Raw genomic sequence first — 22318 nt, 5'->3', positions numbered from 1 at the left:
CCCCGCGGCCCGGCCCAGCGACCCCGCGGCCCGGCCCAGCGACCCCGCGCCCGGCCCAGCGACCCCGGGCCCGGCCCAGCGACCCCGCGGCCCGGCCCAGCGACCCCGGGCCCGACCCAGCGACCCCGCGCCCGACCCAGCGACCCCGCGCCCGGCCCAGCGACCCCGCGGCCCGGCCCAGCGACCCCGCGGCCCGGCCCATCACACCCCGGCGCCCCCGGGCCGCGGGGTAAAGCTCAGGGACATCTTCGCGCCTCTGCCGGGCTCTTGAAATAGCTCACTCATCATTAAAATTAGAGCGTGGAGGGTTTAAGTGTAATTCTCTCTACCCATATACAAAAGGCTTGAATCAACTGTGGCGTGTTGTATTATGGTTGCAACGTTCTCATCTCCTTAACAAAAAAAGGTTATGGTGGAGGGACAGGAGAGGAAGGTAACCCTCACAGAAGTTGACTCAACTACAGAAACTACCTTTTTCCTGATGTTTTTCCTTCACAACCTTTTCCATGCTACTTCGTTTTCAGCAGCACACACCCCTAGACTCTGCACTTTGGGGTAAGCCCCTTACTTTGAACCTTCTGTTTGTAAAGAAGTCTTACATAATGGGAGCCTATAAAATCCTTGGGGTTCACACAATGCTGAATTAGGGGGGTTTTTAATCCACATTGAATAGAATCACCTCTGGAAGGATATTCACTTGGTTTATTTGATGTTAAAAACATAGTAAAGCCACAAACAGGTTACTTGGGTCAGGTAACAGAAGGCATTGAAATGCTTCTATGGCGTTAGGTCATCCAAAAGCATAAAATTTCATAAGCAGTAAATTTCTATATATTTCTTAGCATGTTTATATTAGAGGTTTACATCTGGTAAAATAAAATTAATATCTCAGACCTACAAAAGCCTGAGGAATAAAAAAAGTTTTCAGAAACTTTATTACTCCTGTAAAAGAATGCCTGCAAATAGGTGTTAACTGTCATGATTGCTGTACACTTGCATACCACTACTCTGTCCTCTGAAGATGTAAAAATTCTATTTACAAATAAGCAAGTTTTGTTCTTTCCCTTGGTTTTAAAATGTAAACAAAATGAATTTTGGTTTTCAACCCCCCCAAAAAAAGCAGTTGGTTAAAAAAAATAAAATAAAAATCCAGTAGGAAGCGCACCCTGGAGTTGTTTCCTGGCTGTTGTGTTGCAGGGATCTTGCACACACTAACACCATCCTGCTCCCATCAGGTATGTCCTGTTTCGCAGAGAGAGCAAACTTAAGCTTTAACTATAAATATCTTTTAAAAGAGCATTTACTATGTTATTCAAGATAAAAGCCTGAATAGTTTTTCAGATTTCTGTCTCATGAATTGGTCATGCCGTTATCAGTGAAACAACCAGGAGTACTACCACAAGAGGGCTGACAGAACGAGTATGCTAACCAGGAAAGAAAGGCACACTGGTTGGAGGAAGGTATCAGTCCCCACCTTTCTTCCCACACCACCACTACTGCATCCCATGGAGGTTTGCCCACATGTGTCCCTTGTATGGGAGTTCCGCTTTCCCAGCCAGCCGGCAATCTTGAGGGGTATCAGCTTGTGTTTCATCATCGCCAGGTGCGGCGTTCCTCCTGGCTATCACACATGGTAGTAACTCCAGAGCCAGGAGCCTTGACTCACTTCCACACGCCACCAGGCTGCTTCAAAGACTCAGCTGGCACCTCTCTCATGCAGCACTTGCGCCAGCATCAACACGTCCCCACCGCCTTCCCCTCACGCCTGCTCCTCACGTAGTGGTTCCACTGGTGCTGGTGAGCTGAAGTCAGATCACAGCAGCGGTGCACAAGGAAGGAGAGAGAGGGTCTTCCTAGGGAATTCACCATAGCACACAGAACAGAGAATAGGTTCAAAGTGTATGCAACATTTTATTGAAAAAATACGAATGTTCTGTACATAAAGTACAACTTAATGGGCTTGATAAAATCTCCAGAGACTTATTGGTTAATATAGGTCTTCTTGTCTTCTTTTTCCTCTAAGGGCATAAAGCATACAATGAAGCAGCAGGTCCCCTGTACTTGCGCAAGTGCAATCCCATCGCTGTGCGTGCAGCGTAGCACCTGGCTCTACACACGGGACTCCAACATGCTCAATGTACTTTGATGGATGGTCTGCAAGAAATTTAAAGCATGGAAAAACTGCACAGGACTGGTCCTTCAATGCACTGATGAGTCAAAATTTATTGTGAGATCTTTGTTATCCTAAACAGTCTGCATCAGCGTATCCAATATTTCTGACAAATAAATACAAAAATAAATAGGGATCTGGCCTCACAGAACCTCCAGTCTCAGAAGCAACACAATTTGTAGCAAGCTACATACATAATTTCAACTATATCAACATAATTTATTTAAATCTCTATCAATAAATGTATTAAAAGTATAAATTCTTATCCAATACTGAGAATTTAGTTCTGGAAATAAACCCAGAAAAAACAAAGCTTTTTTTCAGTCCTCTCTTACAATTTAGTGTGCTCTTAGAAAATGCTTTATAGCTGAACTTCAGCAGAAACTAGCTGCTATATAATGTAATTCTATCCCCCAAACCTAATATAAAAAGCTTTTAAAATCTTTTTACAGTAACTGGCTTTCATGTCCTAACTTTACATACAGTTACTAAAAATACTGCACATCGCAGTGCTGACTAAAAATAGGTTTAGTGTTAAAACTACATGCACAAATGCTGGAGTACCAAAGCAGAAACTGAATAATGTGGCAACTTCACAATTAACTTATGTTGCTAATTGGAGGGTGTAACAATACTGCAATCTCAAAAGATATGTATGTTGCAAATGGAAAGACAACAAATAGGACTGGATGAGGAGAAAGTTAGGCAAAACACCTTTTTTTCTTCTCCATTTAAAACTGGAATGTCCGTTATCGCCAAGAAGGTAAATGTAGACCAGCATTAGAAGCTTGTACTAAATCAGGAGTAAATTGTGATGACTTCTCGGCCGCCTCCTCTAACAAGTAATACTCTCTCCAGACCCTCAGTCAGGACTTCAAGAAACTCCATGTCTGTTTCAGTAAAGTCAAGGACAAAAGAAATACCAAAACCAAAACACACAGTGATTAGCCCCTGTATTGGGTTTCTGTAGCAAGGCTTTGGCAGCAGGGAGGCTGCAGGGGCATCCTCTCTGAGATAAGACCAGGGGCTGCCCCCATGTCAGACAGGGCCAGTGTCAGCCAGCTCCAAAATGCACCCGCCACTGCCCAAAGCACAGCACATCAATGATGCTGGTGGCACCAGGCTACACAGTCACACTCCCTCCCAGCTGCTCTTCATGAATATTGACTGTTACTCAGCCACTGTGGCTCAGCCTCTCCAGGGAAGTGTGGAGAAGTAAGCATCCTCACCTATAACCTCAAGTTTAAAGTCTCTCCTGAGCTGTCACAGCTGTGGTTGAAATCCCCTTATGCCAAGAGGAATGTTTTTATCCTTCCTTTGGCCAGCACATTGTTATGAAACAGCCATTACTACTACTACTACATAGATCTAGGAGAAAATAATCATTTGGTCTGCGATTTGTTACTTGTCATTTTTTTGGGGCGCAGACCAGTGAAAGGCTTGCTAATTTAATGATACAAACCAAGGCTGAAGAGCAGCCATGGACAAAGAACTGCTGTATCAACAGGCTCACCAGATCACAACCCTCAGCTCTGGCCTTGCTTAGGGGCATGGTGCAAATAGCCCTTTAAGTGCCTAAACACTGTAGGTTTGAACTTGAATCTTAGCAGAGCACTGCACTTGGAGCCAAGCTCCCAGATTCTGAGGTGTGAGCTGTGCGCAAGCTACGCCCTCTCCTTCAGGACTCGAGTTCAATCATTGCTCTGCCTGAGTGCTGTCTGCTGTCAATGCCTTCTTAAACATCTGCTACATCCACTATTGAGAATTAAATTAATCTAATTAAATTTGAGAAATAAATAAAATCAAGTAGGAATTTAGACAAGACTGAATTCAAACCTACAAGGATTCCAGATCAACCAGTGGGAACTTTAACAATTACTACATAACAGCCACAACATTACTACATAACCGTACCCTCCACTCAGTGAACACTTTGTCACATACTACAGCTTCACAGTATTTGTAACAAAATGAATTCAAGAGCACAGATTAAAGATCTTCTATGTAGACCAGGCCTTTCCTGAAAGGATACAGTTTTCATCACCATCTGTATTCTTTGGAGGACCAGGCATATTGAGGAGAACAAGTCTGGCATCATGGGATCTATTTACAATCACTTCATTTAGCTTCACTGCTGTGTGCATTCTTCGGACATTGGACTGGTTCCTGTAGAAGAAGCACATTCAGACTTACTGTTAGAAACATGCCTCTGAAAACTCAATTATTAGAAAGGCTCTTAAAAGCACACCTTATATCTCCTAAATACCCTGTGAAATGTCAACTCAACACACAGTAATTTTTTTCAAACTTAATGATGAAGATACAAAAGAGATTTCACAGAGTTCTTCGCATACAGCTAAATCCATTGGTTTTAAGATCTCCGGAGTCAAGTCTCCAGTTTATGAAGTTATATTGGTCTTCAAGTAGCATATTTTTATAAAGATGATTTAGTCTTGCATAAGAAGTTAAAACACATTTGCACAAGGCCACATGCTTTTTGACTGTGGACACTTGTGACTACAGAGCCTTCTCTTCAGACAGCCCTCTCCAGATCCCCTCCCTCCCACAGCGGCCCAGACCATGCCCCTCTCTGGACTCAGTACCAGAAAACTCTCTCTCAGAGACCCGTGGGAACCAAGTAGGAGACTGGCACCACTGCGCTCAGCCCACACTTCCCATGAGTGCACTTGTCTTTTTGTGTTGAACAGCAGTTGACATCTCCAGAGAAAGCCTGGTTTGCTACAGATCCATAGGCTAGAAGGCAGCCTCCAAATGGCTGAATGTATGCCTGCTCATGGAGCTTTTCTGGTGGATAGTAAGGATTTTAACATTTCCTTCAGTTGGGCACTAATCAACCTCTTTGCCTGGCTATTTACAAGTAACATTTATGACCCAAGTATCTTTAAAATCTCAATCATGCTTTCAAACTTGAGTAGCCACTTGGTTCAAAAGTTATGGGAGAGAAGGGAATACATGCAGCATGATCTCATAAGCCTCTGCTCCTTAAGAATCCAGGCTGAGAGGTAACAGGATTAATTATTAAGACTATATTATCACAAAATAACACCAATTCATGCAGGAACAGAACTGGAAAGTATCCTTTGGGAATTTTGAGCCAGGGAAATGTTTCCTTCCTACAGGAAATCAACCATTATTTTGGTAATGTAAAAGGAAAAAGCATACAGAAATAGACTTAACAAAGGGAGAAGATATTTTCAGCTTTGAGGATTTTCCACTTTTTTTTCTTCATTTTAATATATTAAAAACAAGTATTAGTAGAAATGTATCAAATATGAATCTATAGTTTTGTTAATTCAGCTTTCCATGTTATGAAAGTCTTTAGTAACCTTGCTGCTCTTGCAAATATTTAGGTTTACAAAGAAACATATAGATATAAAAGAGTATAATATACATTATTCTTACTATTACATCTTCTAACAGCACAATCTACCCACTGTGAGTCACCTCTCTGTTATTTCATGTTCTTACTTAATTTAGAGCAAGGACATCCTCTGTCTTCACCATGTCAGCTTCAGAAAGCCAGAGACAACAGAGAGGCCAGATTATATTTACAGGAAGTAAGGAAGAAGCCAACACCAGAAACAATATAGTGTTATTAATGACATATAGTTTTGGAAAAGAAATTGAAAACTAAAGGTTTGGTATTCTCTAAAGTGACATTTAAAATCGGCATCTTCCCAGTGATTTGAAGGTGTAGGCTGTAAGAAAGGGTTTGTTTGGTGCCCAGAAACTGCCAGAAATTACATCAGAGCAGTGTTGTGGAACAAGAGCTTGTCTAAATGAGTAATGTTTCCTACATCGTGTGTCATACTCTGCTTAAGAAAATAGGTTCAGACCTGTAATTGTTTTCTATTCTGACTTAATTCTTGTCAGGACAACTCTTGTAGTTTGTTATGTGCTATTTATAATGACACTTAGCTTACATGGCTAATCCTGCTCCTTTTAAAAACATTGCTAAGACTGCTCAACTCTAACTCCTTTTCTTTCATAATTAGATGTAGTTTTCCTGCTTTTAGATGAGAAAATTGGGTCTTCCCTCTCAACCATCTTAATGTACTTCTAAGTTAAATAACAAACTTACAAGTTTTCCCACTCTCTGAAAGCATGGAAGAGGAAAAAGTACAGGTAGTTAACACCAAATTCAGCAGAATTTCTACAGTATGATTCAGACTAAAAACAGATTTGAATTTTCAAGTGATATATTAGGAAGAAAAATCTGGAACTTTGCCAAGTATGCAAAACTAACTGAGTGAACTCTTCGTGTAAGATGTAGTACACCAAAGAGGTCACAGGAGATTCACACATTTTTATACAAAGCCAAAAGAGAGCTTTACTTCTAGCCTATTCAAGGGATACACACATGCTAATACTAAGGCTGTTGTTACATGTCAGTGCTCCTTCAACAGTCTGTCTTAGAGGGATTTATCACACGCATATTCTATTCACAAGTCATTCATCACCATCTCCACAGCTTCTTCCTTGCTGTGTTAGACATCTGCACTACACGTTAGATAGTGAAATTATCAGTCTGGTTTTCAATTGTGTGTTTTGTTGAGGTATTTGGGAGACAGAGGGAAAGTTAAAATAGGATTTGACAGCTCCAGTTCAGAATCTGACTGTATCAAGTAAAATATTGAGGGATGTGTGCCACATTTAACTGGTTAGACTTCTCAGGAGGCTAACCGCTGTCTTTCAGTAGTCAGGTCTCAACGTTTATTGTGCAAGTCTAAACCAAGGATTAGGAGACAAAAGATAATAAAAGCACAGCACATCTAGAGTTTCAGGAGGTACGAGCTGTTGATTTAGACAAGACTCACGGCTTAATGCTGATCAGATCTCTAAAGCTTCCCACAGCACTGCCTCGGTTCCGCTTCTCAGCGTCGCATTTCTCTTTTGTCCAGGTCATCTGGATGTTCTCAGGAACTGGGTCCCCCTCATCTTCTTCATCTGAGTAGAGGCTCTCTAGACGTGCTATTGAATGTCTGTCCTTTACCAGCTGAGCCTAGAGGGCACATGAATGAAAGGTGAACTCACAGACTCTATTGTACATTCTCAGGTTCTGTTTAAGCAGTGAAGGACCTTTTGTTTCACTGTATCCTTTACCTTGTATAGCCAACCTAGCCTTTAGGAAGCTCTGATAGCACACATCTACCCTAGTCAATAGTATTACATACCAAACTGTCTTTGAACAGTTTTCATAAAATCAGAGAATGGGTTGGAAGGAACCTCAAAAATAATCTAGTTCCAACCCCCCTGCCACAGGCAGGGACGCCTTCCACTAACTAGCCCAGGTTGCTCAAAGCCCCGTCCAACCTGGCCTTGAATGCTGCCAGGGAGGGGGCAGCCACAGCTGCTCTGGGAAACCTGTGCCAGTGTCCCACCACCCTCACAGGAAAGAATTTGTTCCGCACATCTAATCTAAATCTACCCTCTTTCAGTTTAAAGTCATTATCCCTTGTGCCATCACTACATGCCATTATAAAAAGTCCCTCTCCAGCTTTCTTGAAAGCCTCCATGTTTTGATGGGTTTAAGCCATGCAGGATTTGGCCTAACAGAGGCCTGGATCTATACAAGAAAAAAAGACCGTCTAGGCCCACATGACATGGTCTGAAACAATGGACAAGGCTGACTCAAAACTGACAACAAAAAAAGTTGGACAAACACATGCAGAAAAATTACATCATCTGCACCTTGCATAGCTACATGTCCTAACAGTCTAAACTGGAATTAAATCTACAGTAGGAAAACAGGATATACTATAAAATGAAACAAACCCCAGACAATCCACATAAAGCAAAACCAAGGTCAAAAATGGGTTGAGACTTACATCCTCAAGTCATCGAGTATCACATCACCAAAAGGAACACAGAAGTAATTTCTACAGCATACATACCACCATTGTTTTTCCCCAAAATAATTAATTTCTAGCATGATTTTGCAAGCAGTCAGGCTATTCGATGATGACGTGCAATTTTGGGAAACAAAAAAGCTACGCTATTTCCTTACATCTTTAGAACACATGAGTTAAATTTAAGCAGCAGCTATATAACACACTACTAGGAAGGTACTTTGTGTCATCCATCTCAGCAAACCACAATAATCAACCACAAATTACATACCTCCCTTTCCCTCTCTGTTTTTGTCAGTCTCATTTGCCTCAGCATCTGAGATCTCTGCTCCATCATAAGAGTTCTCTCGTAAGTATATGCTGAGATATCACTATTGTGCTGCAGAAATAAGAAAAAAAATATTGTGCTTGTAACCAAGTCATAACTATATACCACCATTTACATCATAAAGTGAAAAACGGGCTCAAATCCCTTACCATTTCTACCACTTCCACCTCTGCCTCTATTCGGAGTTGATAGAGGAAAGTAGCTAAGTCCTTCTTCATCTGGATGCTGTTATCATCCATCTGAGCTACAGTAAAAATTCTCATTTTGCATTTTCTCCAAACCTGGTGAGGGAACGTAAACTCGGTATTTGAACCAACAATATATTGCTCTACAAAAGAGAAACTCCTCAATATATCCACTCTCATTTATCAATTCACGCTCTGCTACCAGACATTGTTCCTTTAAGCTAATGCACACAGAAGAGAGGGGTGACAAACATTCTTTGGCTAGCTCCTTACTTTGTGCTGTTTGAGAAGAAAAGGAAGCAACATCAACATGCCTCCATCATGCACAATCCACCACACATCAATGTTGCCTTCATTGTAACGCTCATGGTTGCTGGGGTAGAAAGACACATTTTTGGGAACCAGCAGAGCCAGATGGGCTGCAGTTGTGCAGCGAACAGTACCTGCCAAAAAGGAGAAGAAACTTCCAACTCTGAAAGAGTGATGTACGGTTTAAAAAAACTAAAAGTCACTCACTGAGCAAATGTCAGCAAACCATAAAAGTCATCACTTACATTAAAAAAAGCGTATAGCAAGGCTTGTATAGACAGGTCAGACCACATAACAAAGGTAGGATAAAGCAGACTTACAGGAACACAAGCCTGAAATCATGTTTGAAATAAAAGCAGCAATCTTCAAAGCTAAGTATGAGGATAAAGCATCTGCTCTGCTCTAATTTGACTATAGGGAAGGACAGGGATATAGGCAAGGAAAGTGTTAGCGAAGAGAGATGAATAGGCTAGGACCTCTGAAAGACACATATTATCTAGGAAACAAATTATAGTTTGCCATAAAAACAGTATCTCTCAAGTCTGTAATTTTTTAAACACTCATCAGAAAGATTAATTTTAGCTGCTAGATTAATATTTGAAAATCTTTCATAGGTCTTTTACCTACAAGTAATATTTCAAACACAGAGCAGTTTTGCGAGAAATTATCTACTTCACAATCAATACAAAACAGACTAAAAATCAAAACCAATTTCACAAGGATTCTGTTAAAATCCCCTGTGTGTAATAAACAAAATTTACCATGTGTGTAATAAACATCTCTGTTTACAATGTTTGATGACACAGAACCTTTAAAGCTCACCTATAAAGGTCTTCCATGACCTTGGATCTTCACTCTGTCTCCAGCCATACGGCCATCCCAAAACCACAGTATTATGTTTCATGCCACCCAGTCCACAGGACTGGATCAAGTGGGCAATTCCTTCTCGAACCTTATTGGCTACAACTACTTGACAAAATCCTTTCACCTTCTCAATGTCCATCATATTCTTAATAGTCTGCAAGACAGAGAAGGAAAAATCTCACAACCAAAGGGATCTTTAAATATTTCTCTATCATGTGATTACAGCGTGAACTCCTGACTCACGTGTCCACAGGTAGAACACATTTCAAGGCAAAGTTCTGCTTATCCACTTTCCTTAACAGAACAGAAAATACGCACTAACTGTGAATACTACTTGTTTAAAACACAGGTAGTTCCCTTCCAGACATCATGATTTCTAACAGATCAAGATAAGGGTTTTTTTGTTTGTGCGATAATCTCTTATTCATAGTAGTAGTTAGTGATATCTGTGTTACTATCTCACTTTCTGTTTTCTCTAATCCTAAAACACTCACCTTTTAAAACCTAAGGTTAACTAACTTCATTTGGATTTCCAGTTTCATATTTCTATGTAACATGCTGTGTTATTATGTTCAATTTACAAATATGAGCTCCAAACCCATCACACCTATCAAGAACAACATACCCTTAATTTGTTTAAAAACTAAACAAACTTGATCAACACACAGGCCTATGAATCAGTTTTCCCTTTGTAACAGTTTTCCTGTATAAAAAGCCTCTGAGGAAGAAAACAGTGATGTGCTGGCTGATACTATACAGATTTAAACAGAGCTATGATGTCATGGTTACAGAGTAAAGATGATGAAATTATTTATTAAGAAATTTTCAAGACCATCCTTTAATGCTTTTTAATGCTTTTTGTAATGAATTTATCACCCCACTTGAAGAGACAGCACATTTGCTAAGTTTTAAAAGCTGAGTTGCTGAAATGTTTCTTGGTATGTTCAGAAAACTAAATAGTCCTCCTCCCTCCATTAATCAGTATACATAAACTTCCATAGTAATTATTTCTTATAAATTAAGACAGTTTTATGCAGTAAGGCTGTTTATACAAGTTGCAACATTGATCTTGTATTTCCAAAGCCACAACTGACAGCTGAAAACATGTTTGCAAGCCCTTTACTGAACAGCTGTAGTAGTACTACTCAAATATACTCTATGGAAGCTTTATTGATACACTTCTTCCCATGTATTATTATGAAAGTTTTAAGTTATCTGCCCACTCACCCCTTTTTACTCTAGCAATTTGTTTCAAACACTGACCTGTTCAGCAGCCTGGGCTTCTCCATAAGTTTCCAAGAAATTTCCTTGGATCACTGATCCTATGATAGTCAAACCTTTGCCAGCTTTCAGCTGGGATGCAAATGTTAACAATCTAGGGTATTTTACATGCAAATCTTCATCAAGTTTCAGAAGCACCAGCAACTGAGGCCTGGAGAAAATAAAAAAGGGAATGTATTTTTTACTAATGCTTTAACAAAAACATTTTTAAAACCTGCCTCTCTCCTTACTTTAATTGTGCTTGAATATTAACTCTGAAACAGTACATTCTCTCTGTGTCCCACACATTAGAGGGCTTTTAATTAATATTTTATTTCTCTTAATTCAAAGCAGATTTGAGGCATTAAGGGAATTCTACTGCTGCATTGTTTTGACAGTCATAAAACCTGTTCACGTATTTAGGTTAAGAGGCTTGCATTAGTGTTGTATTTACGTGGTTGATTCTCAAGGCACTTTTAAGTACTATCAGAGCAGACATTGTGCTCATACTGCAAGGCTGTCCTCCCAGATCTATCTGTATACTTGTGCCAAACAGTTGGGAAACATGAATATTTTCACCTAAACACAGATCTCACCTGCTTTCTGTCCCTTAAGGTTTTGCTACACATCAATTAAGTTATTTTTGCTCTTAAGCTATGGTTAAACAAACATAAAAAGATTTATAACTCTCTTCTTTGGTAGATTCCTACTCCTGTTGTTCAGAGCCTAAGAGTTGTGCGATGCATAGCTGAGAGGAGGGTTCTTGCCCACTTCATCTGTCTTCAACACACAAAGCCGGAGGGAGAACTGTTCCAGTTTTTAATCCCAGAATAATAGCAGTGACTTCTTTGTGCCCCACTGCAAATTACTGTGGGCCTCTGGACCTCTGTACTCAGCAACCTCCACAGTTTCCCCAAGTTCCACTTCTGAATTCACCAATTCAGAATCTAATTAAAGATCCAAAGGACAAGAGAAGTTCTGCCCATACAGGGCCCACACAGTATGGCTTGGGCAGTAACAGGACAGCTTACTGCGGACTCAACACCATATTTTTTTTTCCCTTAATATTCTGGGCATTTAAATTAATTAACACAAACCAAAAGCATCGTGTTAAGATTCCAGTTTAATTCCTTAAGTCTAAGTAGATAATCATAACAGTGCATTTTATTAGTCTAAAATGAGTACCTCCAGTTCTTTGTGTGTGGAGGGCCCTCCTCCAGCCTGAGCAAGGCGTATCTTGCTGCGCTGAGTGAAAGACCTCGGATACCATCACCCCATTCCTTCTCCGCACTGTGAAGAACACACAATTTAGCCAACATATGGTTTCATGAGCACTTAATTGCACACTTACAGTCATGCTGTAGATAAATCATTACCTTATAATGAGTTTAATATGATAAACATACACGTGATGCATGCTGTGTATCATTTGTACAGGTATGTATGTGATACCACACATCACATGAAAGAACTACAGATGTTTCAGTCAAATGTATACCACAACACCACCATTCTGCATTTAATTTACCAGCACTCCCAAGTATAAACCTACAGCAGATAATTCAATACCTGATTTGTTAAAATTAAGTTATACAGCCATACTACAGCCTGACTCCATCAGATATTAACCATCTCAGGCAATCTAACATGCAGATTCAGTTTTTCAAGGACTATTCTAGACAGACCTTTGCACCAGATAAACTGGAATAAGATGGCTGCCTTCACCTGTTCTGGGCCTGAAGTAATTGCGTGTGATAGCAGAAGGATAGATCCCAAGCACGATTCTGCTTCCTGTGACTCTCGAGTTTTACCAAACACCTTTAGAGGCTTAACAACAATGCACTCAGCAGCTTTTTTTTAGTACTGACACAGTAAAACAATGAAAAAAATTAACCAGTAAGGGAAGCCCTCTAAGTCATTATCTCTGGACAGTTCATTTTCCAAATGTGAAGGCCAGAGATAATTCACAAAAAAAAGACCCACTCTCCTTCTTACCCTTTTCTACCCAGTTATTACTTACCCTTGGTATTCAATGTACTTGTAAATCATGCCTGCAATAAGCATAGCTACCAAAGCGTAATACCAAGATGAAATGAACATCAGTGCCAGGCAAATACTCATGCCTAAAAACGAGAGGGCCCTAAAACAAAAAGCAAAGATTTTAGTGAGTAGTGGGGTAGAAAAGCTTAAGAAACAACTCAATTGTATGTTCCTCTTTTTAATTTAAATTGCCTATTCTGAACTGGTAGTGAATGTAAAGCTTCCAATGAATCTCCCCAGTCCCCAACAGTTTTAGTATCCTGTTGTTGAAATGAAACTCTCAAGCCATTAAATATCTGTGTCTGGCCCACTATGAATATTACATCAATGTGCTCTTGTCTAGAACTGATATCCAGAAAAATAAAACATGGCCACAACCCTCACGCAGAGGGCTCTTCCAAAACCCACACTACAGATTACAGACCAGGCATTGAGCCTGCTGTCCTTCTGCTTACCAGTGATAGTATTTAAATCGGGGCCGCCAGTTTGGAGTTCTAAGAAGTGTTTGTACTGCACAAGCTAGATTAACAAAGAGGTAACACATCAAGAAAAACCTGCAGAAGTAAAAAAAGCACAAAACTTCTTAGCACACACACCTATAGATTGTGGCACGTATTATAATCATGTGAATGATTTACAGTCAAAATACAGCTGCCCTGTCATATGTGACTATCCCTCTGGTTTTTATTAGCCTGAATTACCAGTATAAATGAGAACAGTTTTTTTAATCAGATCAAGTTAGATCTATCCCCAACATCAACACTTTGTTCTGTGATAAAAATAATATCTTCCCAAAGAAAGTAACAATCCAGCAATACTAAAAACATATTTATTCAGAGAATACTCCAGAGCAGAAACAAACGGATCTATGTGCAGAGCCTGAAGTCAGAGAATTCATACAAACAATAAAAGTGGAACTGAGGCTCCAGTAATTTGCTTTACTGGTTTAAGATAGGGTTCTGGAAGACAATCATATTAGCAAAACTCAAGAGAGCATTGCTCTTTCTCTCCTCCTCCCTTAAATAGCAACCACCCTGTTTCTTACATTGAAAGAATTGGAGCCACCATGTCAAGTGAAGCAATAAGGATTCCCAGCTCAGCAATTAATGCTGTTAACAGAAGAGCCCATGTCGGTTCACCATTTGCTTTTCCATGACCAAAAACCTGAAGAAAGAGAAACATTAAGCATATCTTCCGAGTATTTCATAAGATTATAATGAGGGGGAAAAAAACCCAAACCAAACCCAAATGAAAACATTTTAAAAAACAACAGTAATTTTCCTACATAGTATTTTCTCTAGAGCAAGGAGTCAAATTATTCTCATGGCTTTCTGTGCTTCACTTAGATGTTAGACTTCCTCATAAAATGACCATATATGTCTATTCAAACTCCTTTAAAAATATTCATAGTTTTTAACAAAAGAAAATGCATTAAAATAAAAGATATTGACCTTCACTTCAACACTGGGCAAACTAGGGAAAATAACTGGTTTCCAAGAGCATAAAGTCAAATAGCTGCTTAGTTACTACGTACAGAATGCCTTTTTTTGGGGGGTGTTTTTGGGGTTTTGGTGGGGGGGAGTTTAGCATGTACAAACCCAGAGGAAAGGAATGATGTTGTCCTTTGCTATTGCCTGCAGCAGCCGGGGGGCTCCGGTAAGGCTCTGTAAACCTGCTCCACAGGTAGAGAAGAAGGATCCTATCACAATGACCCACGGCGAGGGCCAGGAAAGGGTGCCCACCACTAAGTTCTTGTTCACTGCATCGCCGTACCTGCAGAGAGGAACAGTGAGACATTCATATTCAAAGGAGTATTCCGACATTCACGCTTGGTTTACTCAGCCTGTTTTAAGATGTCATTTAAATATTACACGTTTTCTTGATTAGGAAATATAGGAAGTAATAAACAATCTGAGTTATTTTTAATACACAGATAGGAAGTGTCTGCAGCCTGATTTCAACAATTTGAAAACTTTCTTTTGATTATATATTATAAATCTCCTATGTTATTATCACAACATTATTTCCTACTTTCAGCTAGAAAGATGCAGTCCTTAACAACAACAAAAAAAGTTTAATATTTAAAACACCAAATACAATCCAGTATCAGACATCCCTACAGAAGACTTCGGTGGTTTTTTGGTTGCTTTGTTGGTTTGGTGGCTTGTTTTTTTTTTTTCCAGACAATTATATTCACAAACACTTCATTGCTTCTTCACTGGAAAGAGTCCATCAATGTGAGGGAAGTTTTCAGAAAAAGCACCTGTAGACTCTAGTACTGGGAACCCTGTTATTGGGTTTACAGACAGAAATGTTTGATAACTAATAATTCGATGGTGGAGATAACCAAATACCAAACTTTGTCCAGTTACAGACATCTGATTGGGTTTCTATGCAAGAAAATAATCACAAATGCTACAAGGAAACACTTCTTCCTATGAATACCACTATGAGCAATACAACATACACAGATACAGATGTGTGCTATCTGCCTGACTTCTAAGATTTTTTTCTTTGGCACGGGTCAGGGAACATACATTATACTGGTCATTGACTTAGGGGACCATGGTCAGCAAGCGTAAGAAAGATTATTTGCTAACATAATGTAGACTTAAAATAATTCCAGCTATTTGGCATACAGTGTTGATGTCACCAGTACTTCTACAAAAAAAAAGTAGTACCTCAGATGGCAATGAAGGTAGAAAGCAATTTGCAAAGAGTAATTTTGCCAAACTCAGTAATGAACAAAGAGGACAACAAATGAGGGGGAAAAAAAAGGTTCATCTGAAAAAAAAAAAAAGAATTAATTTTTATTGTTTTCTATCTTGCTTCTCTCGGGAAAAGAAAGAAAAGTAAGAAATCTATAGTTTATTATAGTTTACTGTTAGAGATCTGATCTTTGAACAAGTAGCCCTGGAAATTGAAAAGGGTACATCAACACAAGACAAAATAGGTTGGGGGTGGAGGAATTAAGACATGGGATAAAAAAAATCTGAGGGAGTCATGCCAGAAAATATCAAATCAAATACAAGAAGATTCCCAAAATAGTGTTTACAATTTACATACAAATATGTTTTAAAAGACAAAAAAAAAAAAAAAAAAAAAGGGGGGGGGGGGCAGGGGTGGTGAGACACATTCCCTGTAAAAAAAGAAGAAAGGAGAGCAATTAAAGCTGTAAAACTTACTTATCTCTCAGGACCACACCTTCTATGCAGGCTCCAAATAATAATACACAACTGAAGTCTTGAGTACAGAGTGTGCTAAGGAAATAGGATTTATTTAGATGTGGCAGACAAAAACAAGCATAGAAAGTATTGTGGGAAGTCCAATACTTTGAATCTGTCCTATGGCACTGACAGTGCAGGATCTCCATAAGTACATGGTAAAGCTGGTGAGTAAATTAATGTCTCACTACTCATATATACCTGATAATGTTAAAGTGATAAAGTTATTATTCTAAGTTTTTAACTTAGTTAAGTTTTAAACTTTTTGAAAAAGATAGTTTAAAATGTTACAATAGATAACTTCAAAGAAAATAATTTTATATGCAAACATCAATTTAATCTGCTGGTATATAGCAGAAACTGATCCTAAAATACCTTTCTTTCCTCTCTCCTTTTCTTGTGTCTGAAGATATTTTGAGGATATAGCAAACCATTACCTTGCACTTTCTCATTTTGTGGTCTTTGACAGCATTCACATCACTAGTAAGTCTTTGAATATTGGGTTTGTTATTAAACGGTATTATTTCTGCACTGGGGAGTACAAAATACTTCAGGTTTTTTTGATCTGACACTCTAATAAAGTCTTTTTATCTTGTAATTTAAGTTTACATGACTGGCTAAATCCTAAACTCTACCCTCTACCCCTGAAATGCAATTGTAAAATACAAAGACTAATAAAAGGGGAAAGATTGATCACTTCTAAAAATTATGCTGTAAGCCTTCCACTGGGTGGCGTATCAATATCTACAGATAAAGCTACCCACCACAAAGTAAGTTTCAAGCTGCACATTTTTTAACACTAGAGCTGGGGGTTACATGTGTGACCTGTTTCAATATTTATTACGTTCATAGGAAATGCAGACTTCTTCATACAGGGTCAGGTCCCAGAGTAACATCTGGAAGAGGCTGTGCTCCTAAGAACTTGCGACAAGTGAGCTGGGATCCTGATCTACAGCTTCGCAAGTTTTGGGAAAAAACAGGTTCAAAACAGCAGAATTTCCGGAAGAGTCACCATCTCAGCCAGCTGCCCTCTGGGTGGGATTTATTCAGAAAGCTCTTACAGAGAAGTTTTGAAGTCCTTGTTCATTAACTGCCTTTTGCATTTTCTTTTTTTTAATCTCCTATGTTGATAAACTGTAGTTTCTGACACCAACAGTTAGATGAAGCTGGAAGACCTTGGCTTCATCTCTTCTCTAGCAGGAGAGAAGAGATTAAGACAGTCTTTCCTAAGCAAAGCCCCTGTGGTGCTAAGCCCTGAAGAGTTTAACCACATACAAAACCCAGCAACTTTGACTGGGACAAAGGCTGTTCCTCTGAACACTCACTCAGCATCTATGAATCTGATATGAGGAACATCTTCATATTCTGCAAATGAAGTGCTCCAGGCTCAGTGGAAAGAGGCAGGAAACAGCGAGTCATTCACAGCTACGTGGAGCTTGCTACTGAGCATGGTGTTTGTAACACTTCCACACATGCCAGCTGGGGATGTGTCAGAAGAATCATGGAATAGCATTAAATGATTAATTTGTTAGAAATCAAGGAGGAAAAAAAAAATATATAGTCCTGATGCAAGATGATCGTGTTTCACTGACTTCAGAATAAATACACAAATTCATTGGCACCAGTGAGCAGCTGACTCTACACATAAAACCTTAATTCCAGTTTATCTTGCCCTAAAATGTTCAAAAAGGCCTATACTCCTTAGTGTCACTCAAAATAAAAGGCCTTTTTTTTTTTTCAGGAACTGAAATTTATGATCTCACCCATTTAAAGCCTTCCCTCACCTTAATGGTCCACTGCATCCTAAAAAAAGATATACCTGTAGTCCACCAGCCTGAAAAGCTATAGACCACTGTGTAACAAAGAAAAGGAATGGAAATGCAACAGAACAAAACAAAACACACCACAAAAGGGGATGGAAAACAACAGGATAATACCTCTAATGCCTTCAACTCAAGGGCTGTTTGTTGGGTTTTTTTTCACTGACCAATCATACTCACACTGATAATTTAGTCACCTGAAAGCAGTTCCACCCATCAGATACACAGGCATTGATCTGAGTCACAACAAGACAAGACTCTACTAATTTTAAAAGGATACAGACTAGTGATGTCGTGACAATCGCAAGAATTGTTCCAACAGGAATGGATTTCTGTGCATCTTTGAGGTCACCTGATCTGTTTGAACCAGCCATGATACCTGAAAATAGATTTTGGGCATAAGATCATGAGAGAGAAGAAAATTCAGAGATCCAAGATGCCCTCTCATTCAGTATTCTCACCGGTCACTGAAGGGAAGAAGATGCCCACCAGCACCATGAATGAAGTGGCTATATCCGAAAGCACATATAGATGGAGGTTGTTCTTCTGGCCTGCTACATCAACAGATGGGTGATGTGCCTTCTCCAGTATCTCTCCTTTCTCCATATAATTGCTCCACAAGTTGTCTTTAATGTTATCATCACACCACAGAAAAGAAAAGTATGTTTCAGTTCAAACGTGTTCTCATTATAATGGGTCTACAACTGAAGATTACAAATGCAATTCATGCAGTTCAGCAATCAACACAAATTAGGACATATACAAGTTACACGAAAAGATTTATAATGCATGCTTTCAAGAGAATCTAACAAAAACAATAAATATGTATGAATAGCCTACAGAAGTCTAAGCAGTTTTTATCCTTTAATATTACTAAACATAACATTCTTTTAATTTCATACCTATTTTAACCCCAAGAAATACAGTGAGTATTTTTCATGAGCCATACACATACATAGTAGCTCAGAGAACCCAAAGCAGCAATACTGACCAGCTTCCTAGATATAAATGGATTTATTCTTTAGACAGTGGAAGAATTACAGAATTATAAGGTTGGCAGTTGAAATTTCACTCATAAATCCATTTTAGAAACTAGACTACTGGTTTCTGTGAAAACAAGAACCTTAGGCACTCAGCACCTGCATAAAGCAGCTGTTCTCTGGAGTTAATTTCAATAATTAACACTTTTCAATGATACTATATTCAGGAGCAGACAAAGGAGTAGGTACACTGTTTTTATACAAGTACTCTTATCTTTCAGGGTGTGATCTTAACCTGTCTAAAATGGAGACTCACAGCTACACATAGTTCTGAAAATTTTAACAACTTACTCATGTTATTACAACTCATAATTACAGCTGACTTTCTGCTGAAATTATGAGATGTACAAGGCAAATTTATTCAATCTTACAGCAAGCAAGTACTGAAGCGCCAAAGATTGTAAAACTCGGGGTTTTTTATTGAAGATAATTTTCTCCTTTGTAATTACATTTCTTCGGTCCCTCTTTCCTAACCAGCAAGGATCAGTTCAACCCATTTCAACTGCCCAGCATGCCTCCTCTTTGAGGGAATAAAGTATTCTATCATACCTTTTAAAATGCCACTAGCAGCTCCCGGAATTCCTGCTATCTCAGAGACATTGTTCATTAGGAAATATTCATCACAGTTCTCAGTGGTTAAGTTTGTACTGTGGCAGAAGAGCTCCCAAAGCTTCGAAGCCACAGTAATGTTATCCTTAACTATGGTTTTGGCACAAACATCAAACTGATCTCTTGACAAAGTCCTGTTGCCCAACATGCAAATCCTGGAAGCGAAGCATGAAAACCAGTGTTATTATATGGTACCAGGAAAATGAAATCCACCCTTTCCCATAATTCTTCTTTCACATCATGGGAATTTCAAGTGGCTCTAGTCTGCTACATCACTTCTCAGCTTCAAAAAGATGGTGGCAGCATGACAAAGACTGTCTATCTGTCTCCATTAAGGGTCAGAGTTATAAAGCTACTTTTCCAACAATTTTGGGAGAGGTATAAAAAGCTACATCAGTGTGATTTATTAAAGTTGGTATATTCATTTTAAACAATGAAAGATTAACTGAAAAAAAAAGTGGCTTGAACAGAACTACTGGAGTAGAAGAGATCTGAAGAATACTTAGCATTCAATTTACTACATATTTAGGATGTCTAAATACATTTGGAATCCCATTATGCCAGTTTCTGTATAGCAGCACTCAAATGACCCCTGACATTTTAGCTATATAGGAACATACATTTCTATCATAATAAGCAAAAGTTGTTCTTGTCAGAAAATACTAGGCATAATTGCTAAAATTCTCCAGTGCTTGTTGTGTTTCACCTAACCAAAACCATAGTTTACTCTGGTACTTAAAATTTTTTTATCCACTTCTCCAAAGACAGTTCCACAAGACATGTTGATACAACATAACAGCTTGCTGCCACTAAAAAGTTCATTTAGCTTCTCTTCCCAGTGCCAGAAAACACAGGGGAAAAAAAAAAAATTCATTTCTTCCATTTTTAATAAGTTTAATAGTTTCACAGGTCTTATCAATCAATAAAGTCAGGAAAATGGAAGAGATAGGGACATTTTTGTAGGGTTCACAGGCCTGTGAACTGTAACTTCAGAGAAGCCTTATGCTCCAGAATTAAAAATAAATACAGTATCTAGTTACTTCAGCAAAAGAAAAAGGAATACAGCCCAAGGAAGAAAGATAAAGAGAACATTCAAGAACAATCCAAGAGATAATGAGGGGGAGGTAGAAACACTGTTTTATTTTTACTGCTGTAAACCTGCCACTGTTGTAAAACATTATAATCATTTATATCTAAAGGGAGCACTTGAGGGTTGCAAGTCATTAGTTATGGTCACAACATTTTAAGATGTGAATAATTATGCAGACTGAACTCCTCTATTTCCATTCCATTCGTCTCTTGTCAGCAGTATCAGGAAATACTGTTTGCATTTCTGGTAAAACATGTGTCCATATTATTGCTGCTCCAGCTCTGAGTTTAAGAAACTATATTACATGTTCAACTGCCAACACACCAAGGAACATGCGTTGTGTTCAGAGCAGGGCTTCTCATATGGGAGACTAATCTGTTTTCAGTCCATGGGGAAGTTTTGCTGGAGCCTCAGCATGGCCCCACTGTCACACCTCCCACATTCCTAAGAGATGCCCTATTTCTCAGCAAGCTGCTGCATCACACCACCACAGTTTCCAACCATGACGGCAGCACATCATGTCTGACTGGCCTGGGGAAAACGGACCTGCCATACTGCTCCCTATGAACTGCCATAAACAACCCAGCAAAATTCTTACTAAAATTTAACTCGGCAGCTGTAGGCCCAGATACTGGATTGTCTTTGCAGGAAGCAGAGAAGTGTCAGCCTCCATCAATCTATATACTCACCACGAGACCTAATTCTTCCAAAACAGTTAAAGAACATGATAATGTATGCATTTTAGCCTAAGAAACTTCTATTCCATGAGTTCTGCATATGGAAGACTATCACTGTCACTATTTACAGATTAAAAAAAAAACCAAAAAAAACCCCAAACAACCCAAACCCCCAAACTGGAAGTAATTCACTAAAAAGGTAGCTTTGACAATGTGTTATGCACAAGTTTTAAGTAACTTCCACTGAACCCCACCTTCCAGACCTGTAGGCAAAGGTACACCCCATCCAGAAATATTACTCACGGAAATTCAGGTGGATCAAAGATGGACTTGATAGCTCCAGCATAAATGGACAGTATAGATATTACTACGCAGGCCAAGAAGAGGGAAGCAAATTTGTTAACATATTTCACACCTACAAAGACCACCACTGCCATTAGGATGAGGAATACAGTGCCATACACCCTCATGTTGTTTAGCATAGCACTGGATGCATCATGGGCACCGGATGGATGAAAAATTGCTGCTTGTGGCACAATATACGTCTGAAACAAGAAGAAAGCAAGCTGAAGGAACATGGAATAGAACTCTGTCTATATTACTGTAGTGATCTTGTTCCTATACTAGAAATGTGAATCACTTTCCAATTTGCCACATGCTCTTCACCAGGAATCTTCAATTTATAGGAAAGGTCCAGGAATAACCACCCATTTTATTTCAGTAGTACAACTGAGCCAACTTTATCAATGATGAGCACGTGTCTTTAAGGCATACTTCCATCTATATTTTCAGGAGAGCTTCCAGTCTGGATACCCACAGTGTGCAACTTCTG

The 22318-nt window shown here is 39.2% G+C and overlaps 1 protein-coding gene across 8 annotated transcripts in view; it reads right to left on the bottom strand.

Annotated features, from left to right (window-relative positions):
- Positions 1-1891: 1891 nt before the first annotated feature.
- Positions 1892-22318, bottom strand: part of SLC12A4 (solute carrier family 12 member 4) — a 50750-nt gene continuing 30323 nt past the window's right edge. For 4 of the 8 annotated variants that reach the window (XM_074912885.1, XM_074912886.1, XM_074912883.1 and 1 more), the window contains 18 exons: positions 21790-22031; positions 19660-19874; positions 18532-18696; positions 18351-18449; positions 16212-16269; positions 14625-14799; positions 14072-14190; positions 13482-13580; positions 13007-13126; positions 12172-12276; positions 10990-11158; positions 9685-9880; positions 8827-8996; positions 8518-8649; positions 8312-8419; positions 7009-7193; positions 4203-4336; positions 1892-3060 (listed from right to left, as the gene is read on the bottom strand). In XM_074912885.1, the coding sequence (XP_074768986.1) occupies positions 2969-3060; positions 4203-4336; positions 7009-7193; positions 8312-8419; positions 8518-8649; positions 8827-8996; positions 9685-9880; positions 10990-11158; positions 12172-12276; positions 13007-13126; positions 13482-13580; positions 14072-14190; positions 14625-14799; positions 16212-16269; positions 18351-18449; positions 18532-18696; positions 19660-19874; positions 21790-22031 (2583 nt within the window). In that variant the 3' untranslated portion in view covers positions 1892-2968. Of the gene's footprint in view, positions 3061-4202; positions 4337-6272; positions 6288-7008; positions 7194-8311; positions 8420-8517; positions 8650-8826; positions 8997-9684; positions 9881-10989; positions 11159-12171; positions 12277-13006; positions 13127-13481; positions 13581-14071; positions 14191-14624; positions 14800-16211; positions 16270-18350; positions 18450-18531; positions 18697-19659; positions 19875-21789; positions 22032-22318 lie in introns of all 8 variants that reach the window. The other 4 variants (XM_074912881.1, XM_074912888.1, XR_012634177.1 and 1 more) reach the window with 3 other exon arrangements.

This window comes from Athene noctua, chromosome 9, assembly GCF_965140245.1.
Source record: "Athene noctua chromosome 9, bAthNoc1.hap1.1, whole genome shotgun sequence".
NCBI classification, from domain to species: Eukaryota; Metazoa; Chordata; class Aves; order Strigiformes; family Strigidae; genus Athene; species Athene noctua.
Note: the sequence above shows the minus strand (reverse complement) of the source record. Positions and strands in the feature narration are given on the sequence as shown.